General features: G+C 44.2%; 2 protein-coding genes across 3 annotated transcripts in view; both read right to left on the reverse strand.

Annotated features, from left to right (window-relative positions):
- SLC20A2 (solute carrier family 20 member 2) overlaps nt 1-12,097 on the reverse strand; it is a 57,175-nt gene extending 45,078 nt beyond the window's left edge. Inside the window, exon 1 of the mRNA XM_053975702.1 lies at nt 12,040-12,097. The gene's annotated coding sequence lies outside the window, so the exon portion shown is untranslated. The remainder of the gene's footprint in view (nt 1-12,039) is intronic.
- A 692-nt stretch (nt 12,098-12,789) lies between these two features.
- SMIM19 (small integral membrane protein 19) lies at nt 12,790-15,374 on the reverse strand. 2 transcript variants are annotated; one of them, XM_053975708.1, is made up of 3 exons: nt 15,054-15,374; nt 14,824-14,948; nt 12,790-13,699 (listed from the first exon to the last, which is right to left on the reverse strand). In XM_053975708.1, the coding sequence occupies exons 1-3, from the start codon at nt 15,362-15,364 to the stop codon at nt 13,629-13,631; spliced, it is 507 nt and encodes a 168-aa protein (XP_053831683.1). In that variant the 5' UTR covers nt 15,365-15,374; the 3' UTR covers nt 12,790-13,628. The 2 variants fall into 2 exon arrangements, with proteins under 2 accessions (XP_053831683.1, XP_053831684.1); XM_053975709.1 differs by lacking the exon at nt 12,790-13,699 and adding an exon at nt 13,720-14,738.
- Between the last annotated feature and the right edge of the window lie 6 nt (nt 15,375-15,380).

The raw sequence follows: 15,380 nt of genomic DNA on the forward strand, positions 1-15,380 counted from the left end.
ATTTGGGCTATATTACAAGTTTGTTTCTTTCAAATCCGAAGTACTATGGTTTTACAAGAAAAATAATCCTTTTCAGTTTAAAAATTTCTCAGTTAAGCAAAAAGTATTTTCCATTCTCAGTAATCCAGAACCTGGACTGTATTGTTCACTAATGTACTTTCTATCTGGGATATGCTGGTGCACTAATCATATGTGAAATTCAGGGGTGCAGAAGACCATTCTATATCTACTTGCAAACATTATCATCAATTACTGAAAAATCTATTTAAAATTGGAAAAAATTACAAACTCATCCACTGGCTACTCTAATCCTGGGATTCTATTTTGACTGAGATTCTCTAGGGTTTATTCAGAAAACAGATTAATTGCACAAACTCGAATGCACAGTTCTCCATCAATAAAGTCTTCCACAAGAACATGCAGGAACCCACACTGAGTGTGCCTCATGGGCAAACACCATGAAAGGAGTAATGCTGGGAGAAACACTAGGTGAACATAGAGGTACAGGTAACAGGAAGAAAACAAATGTGCAGATTTACTTGTTCCAGTCAACAACAGTAGCTAAAGTTTATTGATTTCAGTTTCAGCAGCTAAAAATCCATGAAAACATTCTTATATGATACAGACAATACTATCCCATATTCAAACTTCTATCAAAGTAATAAAATAGGCTAGGATTTTCTCACAGTCATTGCAATTTACTTATCAATTAGTACAATAAAACCTATTTTAAAATGTAAATATTATAAAGTGCAAATAGTTTCTGTATCCCATTGTGATGTAGCAGCTCAAGTATATGGAAATATCTAAGTAAAGAGACTGAAAAAATGTAACTGGAAAAATATAACTACAAAAATAGCTGGACACATTCTCGGCCACTGTCTCTCAACTGTTCCCTTTATATCCACTGTAAAACTATTTCCAACACACTAATCACATCTATTCGGAAGAAACTAAAATTATATGATTTCAAACTATTTTCATTAAAAAAACAGTCCTTTAACAACTGCTTTTACTCTTCTAATTATATACTCTTAAAGGCCAAATATTCAGTCAGTATACAAAAATAACCATAGCCTTTTATTAAGGATAAGACACCAGATAGGAGTTCATAAGAAAAATAAAGATGTTCTTTGCCTGCCACTACCAGCAATACTTTTCAATACAGGAAAACACATTTGCTTTTAAAATTTTAAATACATATACATCAAAGTCTTAATAACTTTGTATCAGAGACTTACTACAATCAAGTCTGTTCACAGCATCATTAAGTTGTTGGACTGCATGGCCAGTATTTCCTTCGAGATACTTCACGGCACAGCCAAGATGTTCAAAAAACTATCTCTCTAAAAAGTTCCCTCCTAACTCAATACTAAGTAATCTGCACTTATAACTCCACAACCCTGGCCAGCAATCTTACCTAGAACATTTTTCTAACCAACAGTCAGATCGAAAAGATAAAATTGATTAATATTTGATTCTGGCATCTGTCTAAGGACACCGTAAGAACAATACATTATAAGGTTACTCAAATTAGAGGGCTAGCACTATTTTTTTGCCTTTTACCTATGCACCTGTCGTCATACTTTCTATGCAAAGACTCTTTATTAAATGTAAGCAAAACCCCTAACTTCCTATTTTGTAATGGTCTGAGCTTTTCCATATTCAATGTATTTTTCAACAACAACAAAAAAAAAAAAACCCAAATTGATTTCGAGTACAAAGCAGCAGCTATCTCATCCACAAATAAAAGCTACAGCGATGTTCTGCTCTTCCTAAAACAAGCTTGAAGCCACGATTATATTAAAGACACAGATGTGAGGGGATTTTTCAACTTCCAAACAGACATGCAAACAAAGTATTACAGTTCAGGGGTGCAGGTAAATGAATAAGCAAGAAAACTACGTGACGTTTGTGCAGCGTCCTCTCAAATCCTGCAATCCCTTCTAGAAAGTCTGGGTCTACATCTCCCTCTTCTTTACTCATGTTCTTCTCGCATGGCTTGGTCTCAGAAACTTTCCATGCCTGTAACGGAAACTTGAGCCAACTTCTTAAATGTATGATTTCTTCATCTCCACTCATCATCCACTTCTGTTTCTGAGAAGCTCCTCATCATGACACCTGTATCTCAAGAAGCAAAACAGGAAACATCACAGGGATGAAGCAATGAAAGATGAATAATAATATGCCTCTGTGTCTTTAATAAAATCCCAACTTTCATTCAAGTTCCTTTTAGGAAATCAGAGTTCCTTTCACAAGTGCAAAGCTTACAAATCTAGTCTGGCAAACATCACGTGCCAAAAACAGGGTAACCAATGCAATCTCCCAATCTGCACCTCTGATCCTGACACCATGAGCAAGAGAAATCCTGTACCAGCTAGCTTTACATACTGTGGAAAATATGAGCGGGTGCCAAGCTTGCAGAACTAGTCTGCGGCAGCCAGCTCAACTAAAAGAAACTGCTGACCCATCTGCTGACTTACCCGCTACTGAAAACAATGCCAGTTATCTTTACCCAGGACTCATCTGTCCAAGTAGAGCTCTAGCCCACAAGTTAGATGAAAACAAAGATGTAAGTAAGCCTCTCCTCTACTTTTCCCATTGCTCCCTAATCTACACAACTTCCACAGCACACAGTTTGTGTTTTTGCACACTTATCAGGTACAAGACAAGACAAAGCTTTCTCTGCATTACAGCAGCTTAACTACAAGGTGACAAAGGCCTAAAGTATTTTCAACCTGTCATAAAATTTGGCGTTGAGGTGCAGGGCACTCGCCTATCTGTTTCTGCCATCCAAAACTTGGGGTGAAGCAGGCCCAAAGCCAAGAGCGGCACTGTTTAGAGTCTAACAACAAAACAGCAAAGGGATGACTCATCTGCAAAATGGAGACACAACCATCTTGTGTCCAAAGATGCAGCTTAAACCATCTGCCTGCCTTACAGTTTTGCCTGAATGCAGAATGAGGGGGTACAGGAGAATTATTTCTGCAGCCTCCCCAGCCATGAAGCCTTCAGAGCAGATAAGCAGGCACCAAAACCATCCTGCCAGCCAGCTCTCAGTGAAACAGAAGCATGAAAGCAATTTTATCTCTCCCTTTTAGGGTTAAGGCCACCTTTAAATAAACATTAGCATCAAAACCTCTTTGTACCAGAAGCAGAGCAGACCCTACATCTTATCAGTTACCACCTAAACTTTTCAGAATCCCACATCCCATCTAAAATCCTTATTTATTCTGCTAAAGCACTTGACAGCAGCATGCTCCAAATGCACGAATCAGAAAGACAGAGTAGTCCTTCCCCAACTCCTCCCTGTGAAATGGGGCTCATTTCAGCTTTCTTACAGCAGAAACGAGGGACAGCTGTAGGGACAGAGTCCCACCAGAGCACAAAGTTTTGGCTTTGCTTCTTGCACATCACAGTCAAGAAGATAACTAAGCCTTAGACAGTCAAAGAAGCCCTCTGAGAGCGCTCTGGGTATTGCAGAAAAAACAGCTTTTAAGTAACTGGAGAGAAATGTATTTGCTGTGCTGGGATTACACATTATCAAAGAAAAATACATATTCCCCCAATTCTGAACTCTTGATTAAGTCCTTACCCTCAAAAGTGTTTAGAAGGCAAACAGTCCTGAAAGCTTGTGCCTCAGTGTTCATGCCTGCTACTGAGACATGCTACTGCCTACTCAGGAAAGGTAACTATCACAGATTTCAAGAGTTTTAAAGCTTTCAAAAGCACTAAAGCTGAGGCAGCTACAAATGTCCAGCTGTCAGGACATCCAGAAATATTTTATAATATATATACCATCCAATTATTTTACACCACAGTGATTCTTAATCTTTTATCATGATGATCACTGTATACAAGAAATAGAAACCATAATTTTACTGGTCCATAGTTATCATAACTGCATATTCTCTCTGAGCAGCAGAAATTAACTGAGGACAAGTAACTCAATCTATTATTGACATCTTCACTTGTTAATCAGTTGTCTACCATCAGCTTACGCAGCATACAGACTACAAGACATCCAGGCTGCTCACTGTTGCATGCAGAAAGAGAACTGCAGGAAAAGGTTAATAGTTGTCAAAAACATCTAATGCTGGCTGCCACCTGAAACAACTGAGGAATTTTCAGTTTTCTTTTGAAGAGACAATTTACTGGCAGGCTGGTACTTTTAACTTTTATCTCCCTTCCTTCCAACACCAGCAGAAGTTCAGTAACAGAAGTTCTGAAGCTTTGTAGCTCAGTAACAAAACACAGAAACCTCCCAGAATGTTAACTCAATTACAGTATTTTGGCAAGGAAGCCTTCCCCTTGTACCTTGGGGAAAATCTCAAAAGATGAAACAGTGCATGTTTTAAAAGTACACACGCCTCAATTATTTGGTGTAACTCTTCATTCACCTAATTGCTTTGAGAGAAAAAATATTCGTCAGTAACTTGCTTCAAAGACTGATAGTGTTCCTTGTTTCCCAAAGAAACAATGGTTATACAACCACACCGACTGTTCCATGCACAGAAATGTAAATGATAAGGCAAATTTCAACCTAATCTCATGCAAAAGCTAGGAGATTTCCGAGATGCTCAATTCCTGCAGCAGACTTGCAAAGTAAGCAACCAAGGCACCCCCCTGAGCAACAGGTCTGGTTCTCAAACATCAGGGAGACAACATGTTTTGATTAAATATACCCAAGAACTAACTACGAGGCAGGGAAAAGGTGCTCAGGCACTGTGCTGTTGGGAAAATCAGGGATGCAAACAGCACTGCTGTGTAATGGAAAGAGCTAAAGAAGGAAAATTGTGTAAGGTACTGCAGTGCCACCAAAACCAAGAAAGCTGCAGGAAAAGTCTTATCTTCACTAGTTCAGCTGCTCACAGAGCTACCTTTGGATCTATGGAGCAATACAGCAATGCCTCATGAGCCCATCACATCTTTCATCTCTATGTGGGCTGCTGCTGACATGTGGCAATTCTCAGGATTCATTAAAGGCACTTGGACACCAGCTGTCCTGTTTCACCAATGGGAATCTGGAAAAGCAGACATACACTGCAGCATAGGTGGCCTCAGAAAACCCTAAAAAAATATATGCTTTTCAAACCCTTTCAAAAAGCTCCTACCCAGGCAGGGTAAGCTAAGCACTGGCACGATAGGTCAGACTGCTGGTCCCTTTGTTTGAGAATCCTGCCTCCTGTGATCAGGACCAGATGCTTCAGAAGGTAGAACAGCTCAGGTAGTGAACAATGATATAATTCCCCCAAAAGGGAAATTCCTTCCTGACCTCATCAATTAGCATGAAGGTTTATGTGCTTAATTTATTTTTAATCCTATTTACAGCAACTCTGGACATTGTCATTATATATATAAATGCCCAAGTCTGCTTGGAATCCGAATAAACTTTTGCTCTCAGTAATATTGTGTGGTGTATTTATGCCTAATGTCATTTAAATATCCCTTTGTTCTTGCACTATGGGAACTGGCATAACCATTAACCACCTCTGTTCCACTTCCAAGAGCTCCAGCCTGCCTTGCACCATAAATTTCCATGCCACACTATGCCCTGTGACAGGACACAATCTGAGGATCTTCAAGGAAACTACTGAGCAACTTCTATCAGATATCTAGCAACATTTAAGCTACAATTCTGGGATCTGCAGGAAAGTTGGCAGTTGCACCAAGATTTCAGCAGGCCCTACCTTCTTCTAGATCTTGCAAGCTCACTTTCATGATGTTTTCCACTCCAGGGCTGCCACCCTTATAAGCAAGATGTTTTGCTCTGTTGGGCACTTTGAACCCCCCCTTCAAGATTCTGATAAATTTACTTAGAACAGAGGGCTGTACAGGAACCTCTCTGAACAAAGAACTGCCCTCTCATCTCCATACCTGAATAAAGAACAACAGGGCCCAGTCAAGCAACACCAATCCCATTTTGCTCTTGGCTGATGTTCTTGTGGGCTGCAGGTTGCCCTGCGCAATAACTTTAGCGTATGCTGCTACTTTTGTTCCTTATGGATGACCTCATGGCACATTCATCAGGATTATTGTGCCAAGTACTTATTAAAGCTCCAGTGCTCTCTGCTGTTACTGCTCATATGACGTATGCATCAAGGTATAAAGCCACACCTTCATTCAACAAAAGCTTGGTGGGGAAAAAAAAATATATATGCAAGCAGCAGACAAGAAAGGGAGACTCTTAAAGCACATTTGACCTTCTGGATCCTCTTGTCTCCCTGAAACACAGACCTGCTTTCAGTCATTACTTGAGCTGCATTTTCTTCTCCAAACCTTTGAAGCTAAAACTTTGGACTCCAGGCCACAAAAGTCTTCAGGAAAGAAAGAGAGAAATGCTGGTATCTCATGGGAAGATGGCCTCCCAAGGAGATGACAGAGTTTTTACAGCATCTGTGAGAAATACCACAAAGTCATCACTGTTTTACCACAAATGTTGTGATTACAGGCTTGGAACTGGTGAGTTATGGTAAGAGAATACTTCTTTGCCTCAACCAAAATGAAAATTACACCATTTCATCTCTCTTTGGAACAACCTTCAGGCAAGCACGAGGGTGAGAGAAAAAGCCTGTTCCAGCTTATGGTTCAGAAACAAATGAAGTTCTTTAATGATCAAAACAGCACTAACAGAACTGGTAAAAGGCTCCACTTTGTCAACAGTTACCTCATTAAATAATCCAAACACATGCAACTTTTTTCTCTAATTGAGTATCAGGGACTGATTAGTCAATAAAGTGACAGGTCTCATAACAGCAGTAAAATTGTCCTTTCACATATTTCTCAAGGACCTCTCCGTGCTGTTTAACAGTTATAGTGGTCTTAGAAACTCCGTTTCAGAGCAAGGATCTTGACGCTTTCTTTCCAAGAGGCCATAAACGCTTTCCTGTTCCTGTCTCACATGTGTAAAGACAATATACTGAGCTGGGTACTTGTACAATGCTCTTGGGCAATGCTGAAAGAGTGGTCCAAGCCACACGGTTCAGAGCGCTGCCATACCAGCACCGCCAGGACCTCTGATCAGCCAGCGAGTGGTTTGCCTTTGGCATTCCAGAATACGCTGAGGTTGAAAGGGAAGACAATAATGACACAGAACAATTCTCCCATCAGCAGTGGCAAAAGTAATCTCAGAGGCACAGAGTGCAATGCTTTCACCACTTCAAGGTCACTACTGACTACGAAGTCAAAAAGAAGTGATATTTTCTGGTTGTCCCACACAGAAGCAGACTTTGGGCAAGGAGATTTTTTAACAGACTCAACTAAGGTATTTTTGGTGGCTAGAATTCTCAATCTGCTGTGATATTAGCTTTAAATAAATGTACAATACAAGCAGTACATACTTCGCCTAAGAAAAAACCTGCTGGCCACTTACAGATCATGTGAACCCAGTTATTTAACTGAGCTAAAAACATCAATTATTCCGAGCCTTATCTGAATGTAGATTTGGATCTGTTTAACAACAGCACTGCCACATATCAAAACACATGACAACCCACAGCTCTTTACTAAAGCAAGGAAAAGTTCCCGCAAACAATGGTTGCTGCTATTTAACAACACGGTCATGAAGAAAAGAGGCAAGAGGGAAAAACCTGCACCTTTGCCACTATCCTTCTGACCTTTCCCTGAAAAGAAAAAGCAACTTTTCCTCTTCTGTCTGTCCATCCACCCTTCCTTCCATATTACAGCAGAAAGAAATGGGCTGCCTTCAACTACCACTCCCTGATGTCCAGCAACCAAAGCTATGGAAGATGATAATCTTATTTTTTTTCCCCTCTGCAAGGTTTTCATCAACCAGTACAAGTTCTGCTCTGTTCTTTCAACCAGTGTCACAGAACCTGGCTCTGTACTGCTTATCACCATGATCCAAGCAACGGCAAAATAGTTGCTCAAACATACCTAGTGCTCAGTGCTGGGTAAAGTTCACAGCAGCTGTTTGAGTCCCAGAAAGACATCTGAGAGAAGCACCATAAATAACGACATCACATGGAGTCTCCCATTGCACAACCCACATACATCTTCCCTGCTCAGGAATTCACGCCTCGCACCCTTCGCTGTCAGTCAAGAGCATATTACAAACCATGTTTCCAAGATGATCCAGAGGATATTTTGGAAAGCAATACAGCCCTCCTGTTGGCTGAGTCTTTTCAAATACCTGTTCTACTCCATTATGAAAATGACAAATGTTGCTATTATCTTATCAAAGCCATGGTCTTTCTCAGGAGCAAGCTGTAGAGCCACATGTGCATTTTATACACCATGGATGTCCAAAACCAGTTCCAGCAAGTCTGACAGCCTGGCAGAAACTGAAGGGGACTACTCCTTCGCAGACTCAGGATCTAAGTTCTTCTTCAGATATGCAAATGTGAAGTATTTTCTCAGACTACAGTTTCAGTAAACCCCAAATTTGAACAGTCCCTTTTCAAGATTAATTCATTTTACTGCTAGATTAAAATAAAACCAAATTCTCTTAAAACACCTCACTCCTAGGCATCTGCAATGAGAGAATCACTTTTCGAAGCAGTGTCTAGATATAATTGAGAAAGAAGATATACAGCTAATTTATAAAAATGAGATTTTTTTTTTCCTGGAGTTTTGCCACAAATTGCCTTTGAGGGCTTGGTTCAGAAATTCCAAAGTTAGTTTATTGTTTTTCATATTGAGAACTAATTCCTTTTAGCAATTCTGTTAATCTTGGAGTTTGAAGTTATTTTTATTAAAGTAACGCCCAGAGTTTAGATATTCCATAAAAAGATCAGGAATTGTTTTTATTAAAGTAACACCCAAAGCTTAGACATTCCTTTCAAAAATAAAGCAAAGCACCTTCATTCTTAAAAAGGTTTTCTTAGTCTTTTCAATGCAAACACAGATTTCACAAAGACAGCTGAGCACTGCGAAGTTTTATCAGCCATTTTTTATCTGAGACTTGAGGAAAAAAGTAATTAAGGTAGGATTTTTCTGCCTAAAAAAATCATGAGCCTTTTGCTCCTAACAGTACGTGTGTCTTTTTTTTTTTTTTTCTCTCTTCTTGCCTTCTGTTACAGAAGAAGTAGCACCGATTTCCACTCCCTGATGTCAGATTTCTCATGAGACGCTTGTGCTGGCTCTGGGCTGCTCTGCCAGCAGTCAGTACCTCTGGTCATCCTCCATATCTCTCCCTCAGCCAGCAGGGAGTCCCTTCGACCCAGGCAATGCCAACTTCTGGTAGAGCTTGTTAGACTACAAAAAACTGGATCACAGCCCTTAACTCTTATGCCACAACAGATGCAGGGCTGCAAAGTGAAGGATCTTACCTCCATTCTCGAGGGCCTGAGGCACTGAAACCTTCTGCTCTTCAGTGGCAGCTCTGTCTCAAGGACAAGACCGAGTGTTGCCTTTTGTTTGAGTGACTACATTAATAAACAACACTCAGGTTCCTTACCATGACTAAAACACAGTTTAAGTGTTTGGAGGGGAAAGGGAACGCCTTTTGATCACTACTTCTGATCTGGAGCATAAGCAACTATGACTGAAGACTCCACTTTGTCAGCAAGCCTCCTCCAATTGCTGTTGCTCTTTAGGCATAACAGGCCAAAGACATCATGGATTTAATAACACGTTTTCTAATAATGTGCTGCTTCCCTGCTGAAGAAGGCACACAATGACAATTTTCAATTTCTTTAATGCAGAAATTAGGGCTGGGACAAAATCTTTCCAATTCCTCTGAAAGAGATGTGGAGTTGCAACATCCCCACCTTTCTCCCTGCAGCGTGTATAATTTCAGCTTGCTCAATAGCATCGGCACTCCTGAGTTCAGGAGGACTTTAAAAGGAGCGATTAAAGCTCACGGAAGTAAGCTAACATGAATAAACTGCCCAGGCAACAGGGAAACATTCCAGAGCCCTGTGCTGTCACCAGGCTTTTGGCCAATGCTGCTCAATCATATATGCAAAATGTAAATTACAGAAAGATTCATCATTGGTTAGAATATTCTCAATTAATAATTTTGCATTGCACTGAAGAAGCTTCCCTGCAAACTGTCCTCAGACAAAAGCACTGGGATCTTCTCCTCATTCTCAGAGTTTCTACCGGCATCATCAGTACTAGTGGTACAGCAAAGGCTTCCTCTCTGGGTCTTCTCAATGGGTCAGGCAGTTTTGGAAGGGAAGTTTGAGAGCAAGTTTAGGACCGCTCGAGCATCACTCTGCTGAAATTCCTACATCCTATGGCTGGCTATAAGGCATCATGGCAGCTGCTGCAGGATACGTTCTCATCTGGGCTCAGCTTGCACACACCAATTCATACTATTCGGGCATGTAACACAGGACTGAAACTCAAAATGCTCGTGGCACAGGGGAGGATATTTTCACTACAAGGCCCTCAGAGTTTACGACGTCTTCTTTAAACACAGATGTACTCATAGCTTAAATATTTAAGACCCTCTTGAGCCTTGTCACAGAATTTATACAGCTCTATCAAAAAACCTTTGATCTTCTGCACAGTGCTGAGTAAAAACCTTGCCAGCCACATTTTGGGTTACGGGGAGAGAGATTACTTTTCCACCACTTAACAGAAGATTATAGTTTTCACATAATATTATAGAGAGAGACATGGTTGTAATGGTATCTGAAGACTGCATTTACAAAGATCTGACATTTGGCAGCTCACGTGGAGACAACAGAGTGGTCAGATTCTCAAAAACTTTGGAGTTATAATTGAGAGCAACTTGTTAATGACTTTCTGCAGTATCTTACAGATGTAAAGTTTTAACTGCTAAGACAGCCTTCCCTCACATGCTTCATGTGATCAGACACCACTAAATCTACACATCATAATAGCTTTTTAAACAGTATTGGGTAAGCTAGAAACAGTTCCCTCTGTACAGCATTCTCAAAAATAAATGTAACTGAAGATAACTTTGGCCCAATTTTTGTTAGGTCATAAACTTTCCCCATCCAACACATCCAAAGTTCTGCATTAACTAAGTTCCAAGAGAGTCTGAGAATCTGCTCCTGTGCATGCCTATAAGCCTGCCTACTAAAAATGGATTTAGAAAAAAAAAAAATCTATTGTATCTCTATCTGCCTTCGTTTTCAGAATCATGAATTATGAGGTAAAAATCAGTGCAGATACTTGAGGTAAAATTTCAAAAACTGACTACACCTTCTGTCCCAACACGTACTGTACAGCTGGAAACATAAACCCGCCTGCAGAACAGGGTACAGTTTCACTGGGACAGAACTCCCAGTGGCTGCACTTGCCAGAAAAACAAACCACGACCTGTCCTTCGCTCATGGCTCAAGCAGCGTATTTCAAACAACCTAGCACATGCAAAAGGCAAGGCCCCTAGTAAACTTTTTGCTTTTGGTACTTCTCCTTACAAGCTTTTTGTTCTGGACAAGTTAAGTTTGAGATGCTCCTGCCACCGCCCCAGGTCCTTGAATACAAACAAAGCCGCACGCTGCTCCAGATTTCTAAGCCCTTCACGGTGCTTTCAGCTGACCTGAGAGGCAAACCGCGAAATTATTATCTGCAACCCGAAAGACGGCTGTGCAGGGTAAGCGGCAAGGCGCGGGTTCGTTCTCTGTCACGCTGTTCCATTGAAGCCAGCGGAGCCGCACCGGGCGGCTGCGGCGGGCAGAGGCGCCGGCGGAGATGCGCCATTGGAAAGGCTCCGTTCCCTGCCTGCCCGGCCGGGTGGGCAGGGCCGGTAGGAAGGAGGGAGGGCTCAGCTGTCCGGACAGCCACGAGCCCCCGTGCCGGGACATCGCTGCGGCGCCCGCGGCGCGAACCCGGGCACGGGACACTCGGGGAGCGCTCCCGCGGACGACGGAGCGGAGCGCTCCCGCGGAGAACGGCCGTGCCGGCCCGGCGGCGGCACGAAGCCCTCCCGCGGGAATGGAGCCGGACCCGGACACCCCTTCCCCGCCCCCGAGCGTGCTTTCTCCTCGGGCGGCCCCTTCCCTCCTCGCCACGGCCCCCGGCGAGGCGCCCCATCCCCTTCCCTCGGCGCGGACGGGGCGCGGGGGGCGGCGGGGGCTCGGGCGGCGCGGCCCCACTCACCGCCCGGCGGGCGCCTCCGGCCTCCGAGCAGCAGCGGCGGCGGCGGCAGCGGCGGTGGCAGCAGCAGCAGCTGCAGCGGGAGCCGGCGCGTCCCGGAGACGGAAGCGCGGGAGGAAGTGAGGTCGCGCCAAGGGGAAGCGGCGCCGTTTCCGGGAGGTGGAGGGGGATGCGCTCCGGGGGTTTTCCCCGCGTCCGGGGAGCTCTGCCGGGCGTGGATCTCTGTGCCTCGTAAACCCCGCCGAGTGACGGGGACGCGCTGCGGAGGAGGGTCATCACACGGGCAGAGTAACGCGGGAAGGACACGGCACCGGCGGCCCCGGGGCGCCGCGCCCTCCCCGCTCCCCGTGGCCGCCAGCCCTCGGCCCCGCGGAGTGACCCCGCTGTTTTCCGCGGTTCCTTACAGCGACGAAGCTGTCACGGGGGGCCACCCTTCGCCCAAAGGAGCCTTTCCATGGGGCAAAACCACAGAGCCTTCTGCCACTGTCAGTTCGGGTCAGGTCACGTTTTACAATTCCTGCAGACACTGAAGTACAGATCATTTCAATATAGTAAAATTTGGGGCTCAAAGCCAAGCTTCTTAATACCCAAATGTACCGGCAGTGGTGCTCACCACTGCTCCAAGACAACAGATTTCAGCGCAGAATAGGTGAAAACCTCTGGACATAAACTCCCAGCACTGTGCTGGTTGTTCATCCCTTGGCCAATTCAAGTAGTGTAACCTTAGGAATTACAGCATAATACATCTTCAAATAGTTTTCATGATTAGATGCTTTTATTAAAAAGTAATTTCTGCAGAATTCTTTCAATTAACTGATTTTGAGATTTACCTAGAAAGAAAAAGTAACTGCAGTGTGAAGTCTCTTCTGGACAAGCTATGACCTGCTTATACCGATTTTTACAGATAGACCCATTCTTTACAGCAATTTGACTAAATTAAGCTAACCACTTTTGCTATTAACATTAGAGTAGTGGCTTTAAGTGTCTTCTAGACGTGTAGTTCACTGTGTACTCCTCAAAGTTTCTCCAGGAAAGGTTCACAGTATTGCATACACTACTCCCAAATAAACAGAGAGCAGAACTTTTCTGCAGTACCACCAGTGACACTCTGGGCTCTCAAAGCTTCGCCTTCACCAAGCAGTATGGCCACAGTGCCTTCACTCACATTTACTGACTGTATTCAGCAAATTCAACAACTCATCATCAAGGAACACAAGGCTTTCCAGGCAGATAAGTACTGCCTCGCTTTCTCCAGGGTGCTGTTGCCAGAGAAGGTAGGAGCTGATTTCCAAGGTGCTAGCAGACAGAAATAATTTCAGACATTGCTAAGACTGCATTTCCCTACCCTCAGGTTCCTCTGAGCAGGTCTGCCCTGTGCTGGGTACTTTCATGCTGAATATTCCAGTGGGCACTTGCTTTACCTCACGAGGGTTCAGAGAAAAGCTACTAAGAACAAACTTTTAGGGACAGTCCCCTCCCTTTCCCCCTTGCCTTCAAGTATGTGTCAATTAAAAAGCACTGAAAACAGCTCCACACTAACTCTTAAAATCAGCACTGGATATATGTCCTGAGTTCCTACAGAACTGTGGGCTTCATTCCACTGAGAGCTGTATGCTTTCAGTCTGTTTTGGTGGCTGCTGCTGCTGCTGTTCATACTTCCTTGCTGAAAAAAAGAAACACCAATCAACACCGATTGTACAATTTATTTTATATTATTATTACTATTATTATATTATTTATTACATACATGTACACATATATGTTTATAAATATTCATGTAACTATGACAACAATCAAGAAACAGACGTAGCATCAGGGAACCTAATTTCAGCCACACAAGGGGAAGTTTCAGTCACCATGTGGAACTTCACCTTTCACCTATGGCTTTATAAATGCTGAACAGTAGAGTCATAGCAAAATGTCAGTGAATCAATGGCAGAGAACTATGATTCCATTCAGGTCCTTTTATTAAAATAAAAAGAAATAAAATTAAAGGCTATGGCTTCAGAAGTTCTATTGCCAATGGCCTGAATGGCTCAATAGTCACAAGGCTGATGTCTGCATTTCTCATCTCCTCCACAATACGCAAGCCACAAGCTAGCAATTACATTGACTTCAAAATTAATCTGGTTAGCAAGGCAAAGGGAGATCAAAGACTTGTGTGCAGTGGTACAAACACCATCAGCAAATGCCAGCAGGCATTCCATGTAGGAAGAACACCCAATTTTGTTCCTACAGAATGCAGTGGCCTGGTGTAAGAATCTTTACATCATATCTTTGCATTTAAAAGGTGGTTTCAGATCACTAAGGGGTTTTTTTGGCCGTATTTCTTCTAGGCATGCATGTAGGGCAGATGTGAAGCAAGGTTGTGTTTCTCTGAACTGGACCACTGGAATATCACGGGCATGGGAAGCAGCAACACTTGTTGGTGCAGTAAAATTCGAATTTATTTTCAATTTATGTAGTTGTCTTACTCATGATTCCATACTCCTCTCAACTTTTACAAATCCGTCCACGTTTTCACAACATCCAGACCTTCCTAGCTCTTTCAAAGTGTAACATGGGATTCGTTTTGACATTTGCTTTAGGATAATTGCACAGCCGCTTCCTCGCTCCGTACTTGCTCACGCAACAGTCCTGCGGCCCCGGCTGCTGCAGAGCCCCTGCTCCTCACGTGTGCCACAGGACCGGGGGCGTTCCCGCTGCACAAGGCTCGAGGCCGCCCCTTTAGGAACGGCCCCCAGCAGCCCGCAGGCCCGGGGGATCCCCGTTTTCCCTCCGACTTACCGATGGAGTACATCTCCAGCTGCTGCCGCAGGCGGATCTTCTTCATGCTGTCGTAGAAGTTGGGCTCGGGCGGAGTCTCGGCGGCCGGGGGCAGGGTGAAGATGCGCATGATCCTCCTCTTGTTCCTGCGAGCAGAGGGGGCACGCCGGTGAGAGCTGTCGCCCCCCCACGCGCGGGCCCGCGGGAGCCTCCGCCCCGCCCCGCCCCGCCCCTCCCGGGCCTCCTCTCACCGCCGCGCGTAGACGAGGAGGGCGAGGCTGGCTAACACCACCAGCAGGTACACGTTGGTGGCCTCGTTCCACGCCTCGTGCACCGAGTAGTCGATGGCGCCGCCGTCGCCCAGCGCCGCCGAGGCGCCGCCGCCTCCCGCCCCGGCAGCCCCTGCCGCCGCCGCCGCCGCCGCCATGGGGAGCGCGGCCGGCAGGGGCGGCCCCCGGCCACGGGAAGTGACGTCAGGGCGGTGCCGGGCGCCATGGCGGGGGGGCTCCGAGGGGCGCCGAGAATCATAATTAGCGCTGACGATAAACTGTGCCGGGAACATTAATGCCGCTGTTTGC

The sequence above is a fragment of the Vidua macroura genome, chromosome 4, assembly GCF_024509145.1.
Source record: "Vidua macroura isolate BioBank_ID:100142 chromosome 4, ASM2450914v1, whole genome shotgun sequence".
NCBI classification, from domain to species: Eukaryota; Metazoa; Chordata; class Aves; order Passeriformes; family Viduidae; genus Vidua; species Vidua macroura.

Excerpts from the sequence above, each read along its gene's own strand:
- SMIM19 (XM_053975708.1), bottom strand. The coding sequence starts at position 15,364 with ATGTTCCCGGCACAGTTTATCGTCAGCGCTAATTATGATTCTCGGCGC. Across the intron at positions 14,949-15,053 it reads CTCCTCGTCTACGCGCGGCG|GAACAAGAGGAGGATCATGC; the intron begins GTGAGAGGAGGC and ends CTCTGCTCGCAG. Across the intron at positions 13,700-14,823 it reads GCTGGAGATGTACTCCATCG|CAAGGAAGTATGAACAGCAG; the intron begins GTAAGTCGGAGG and ends TCTTTTTTTCAG.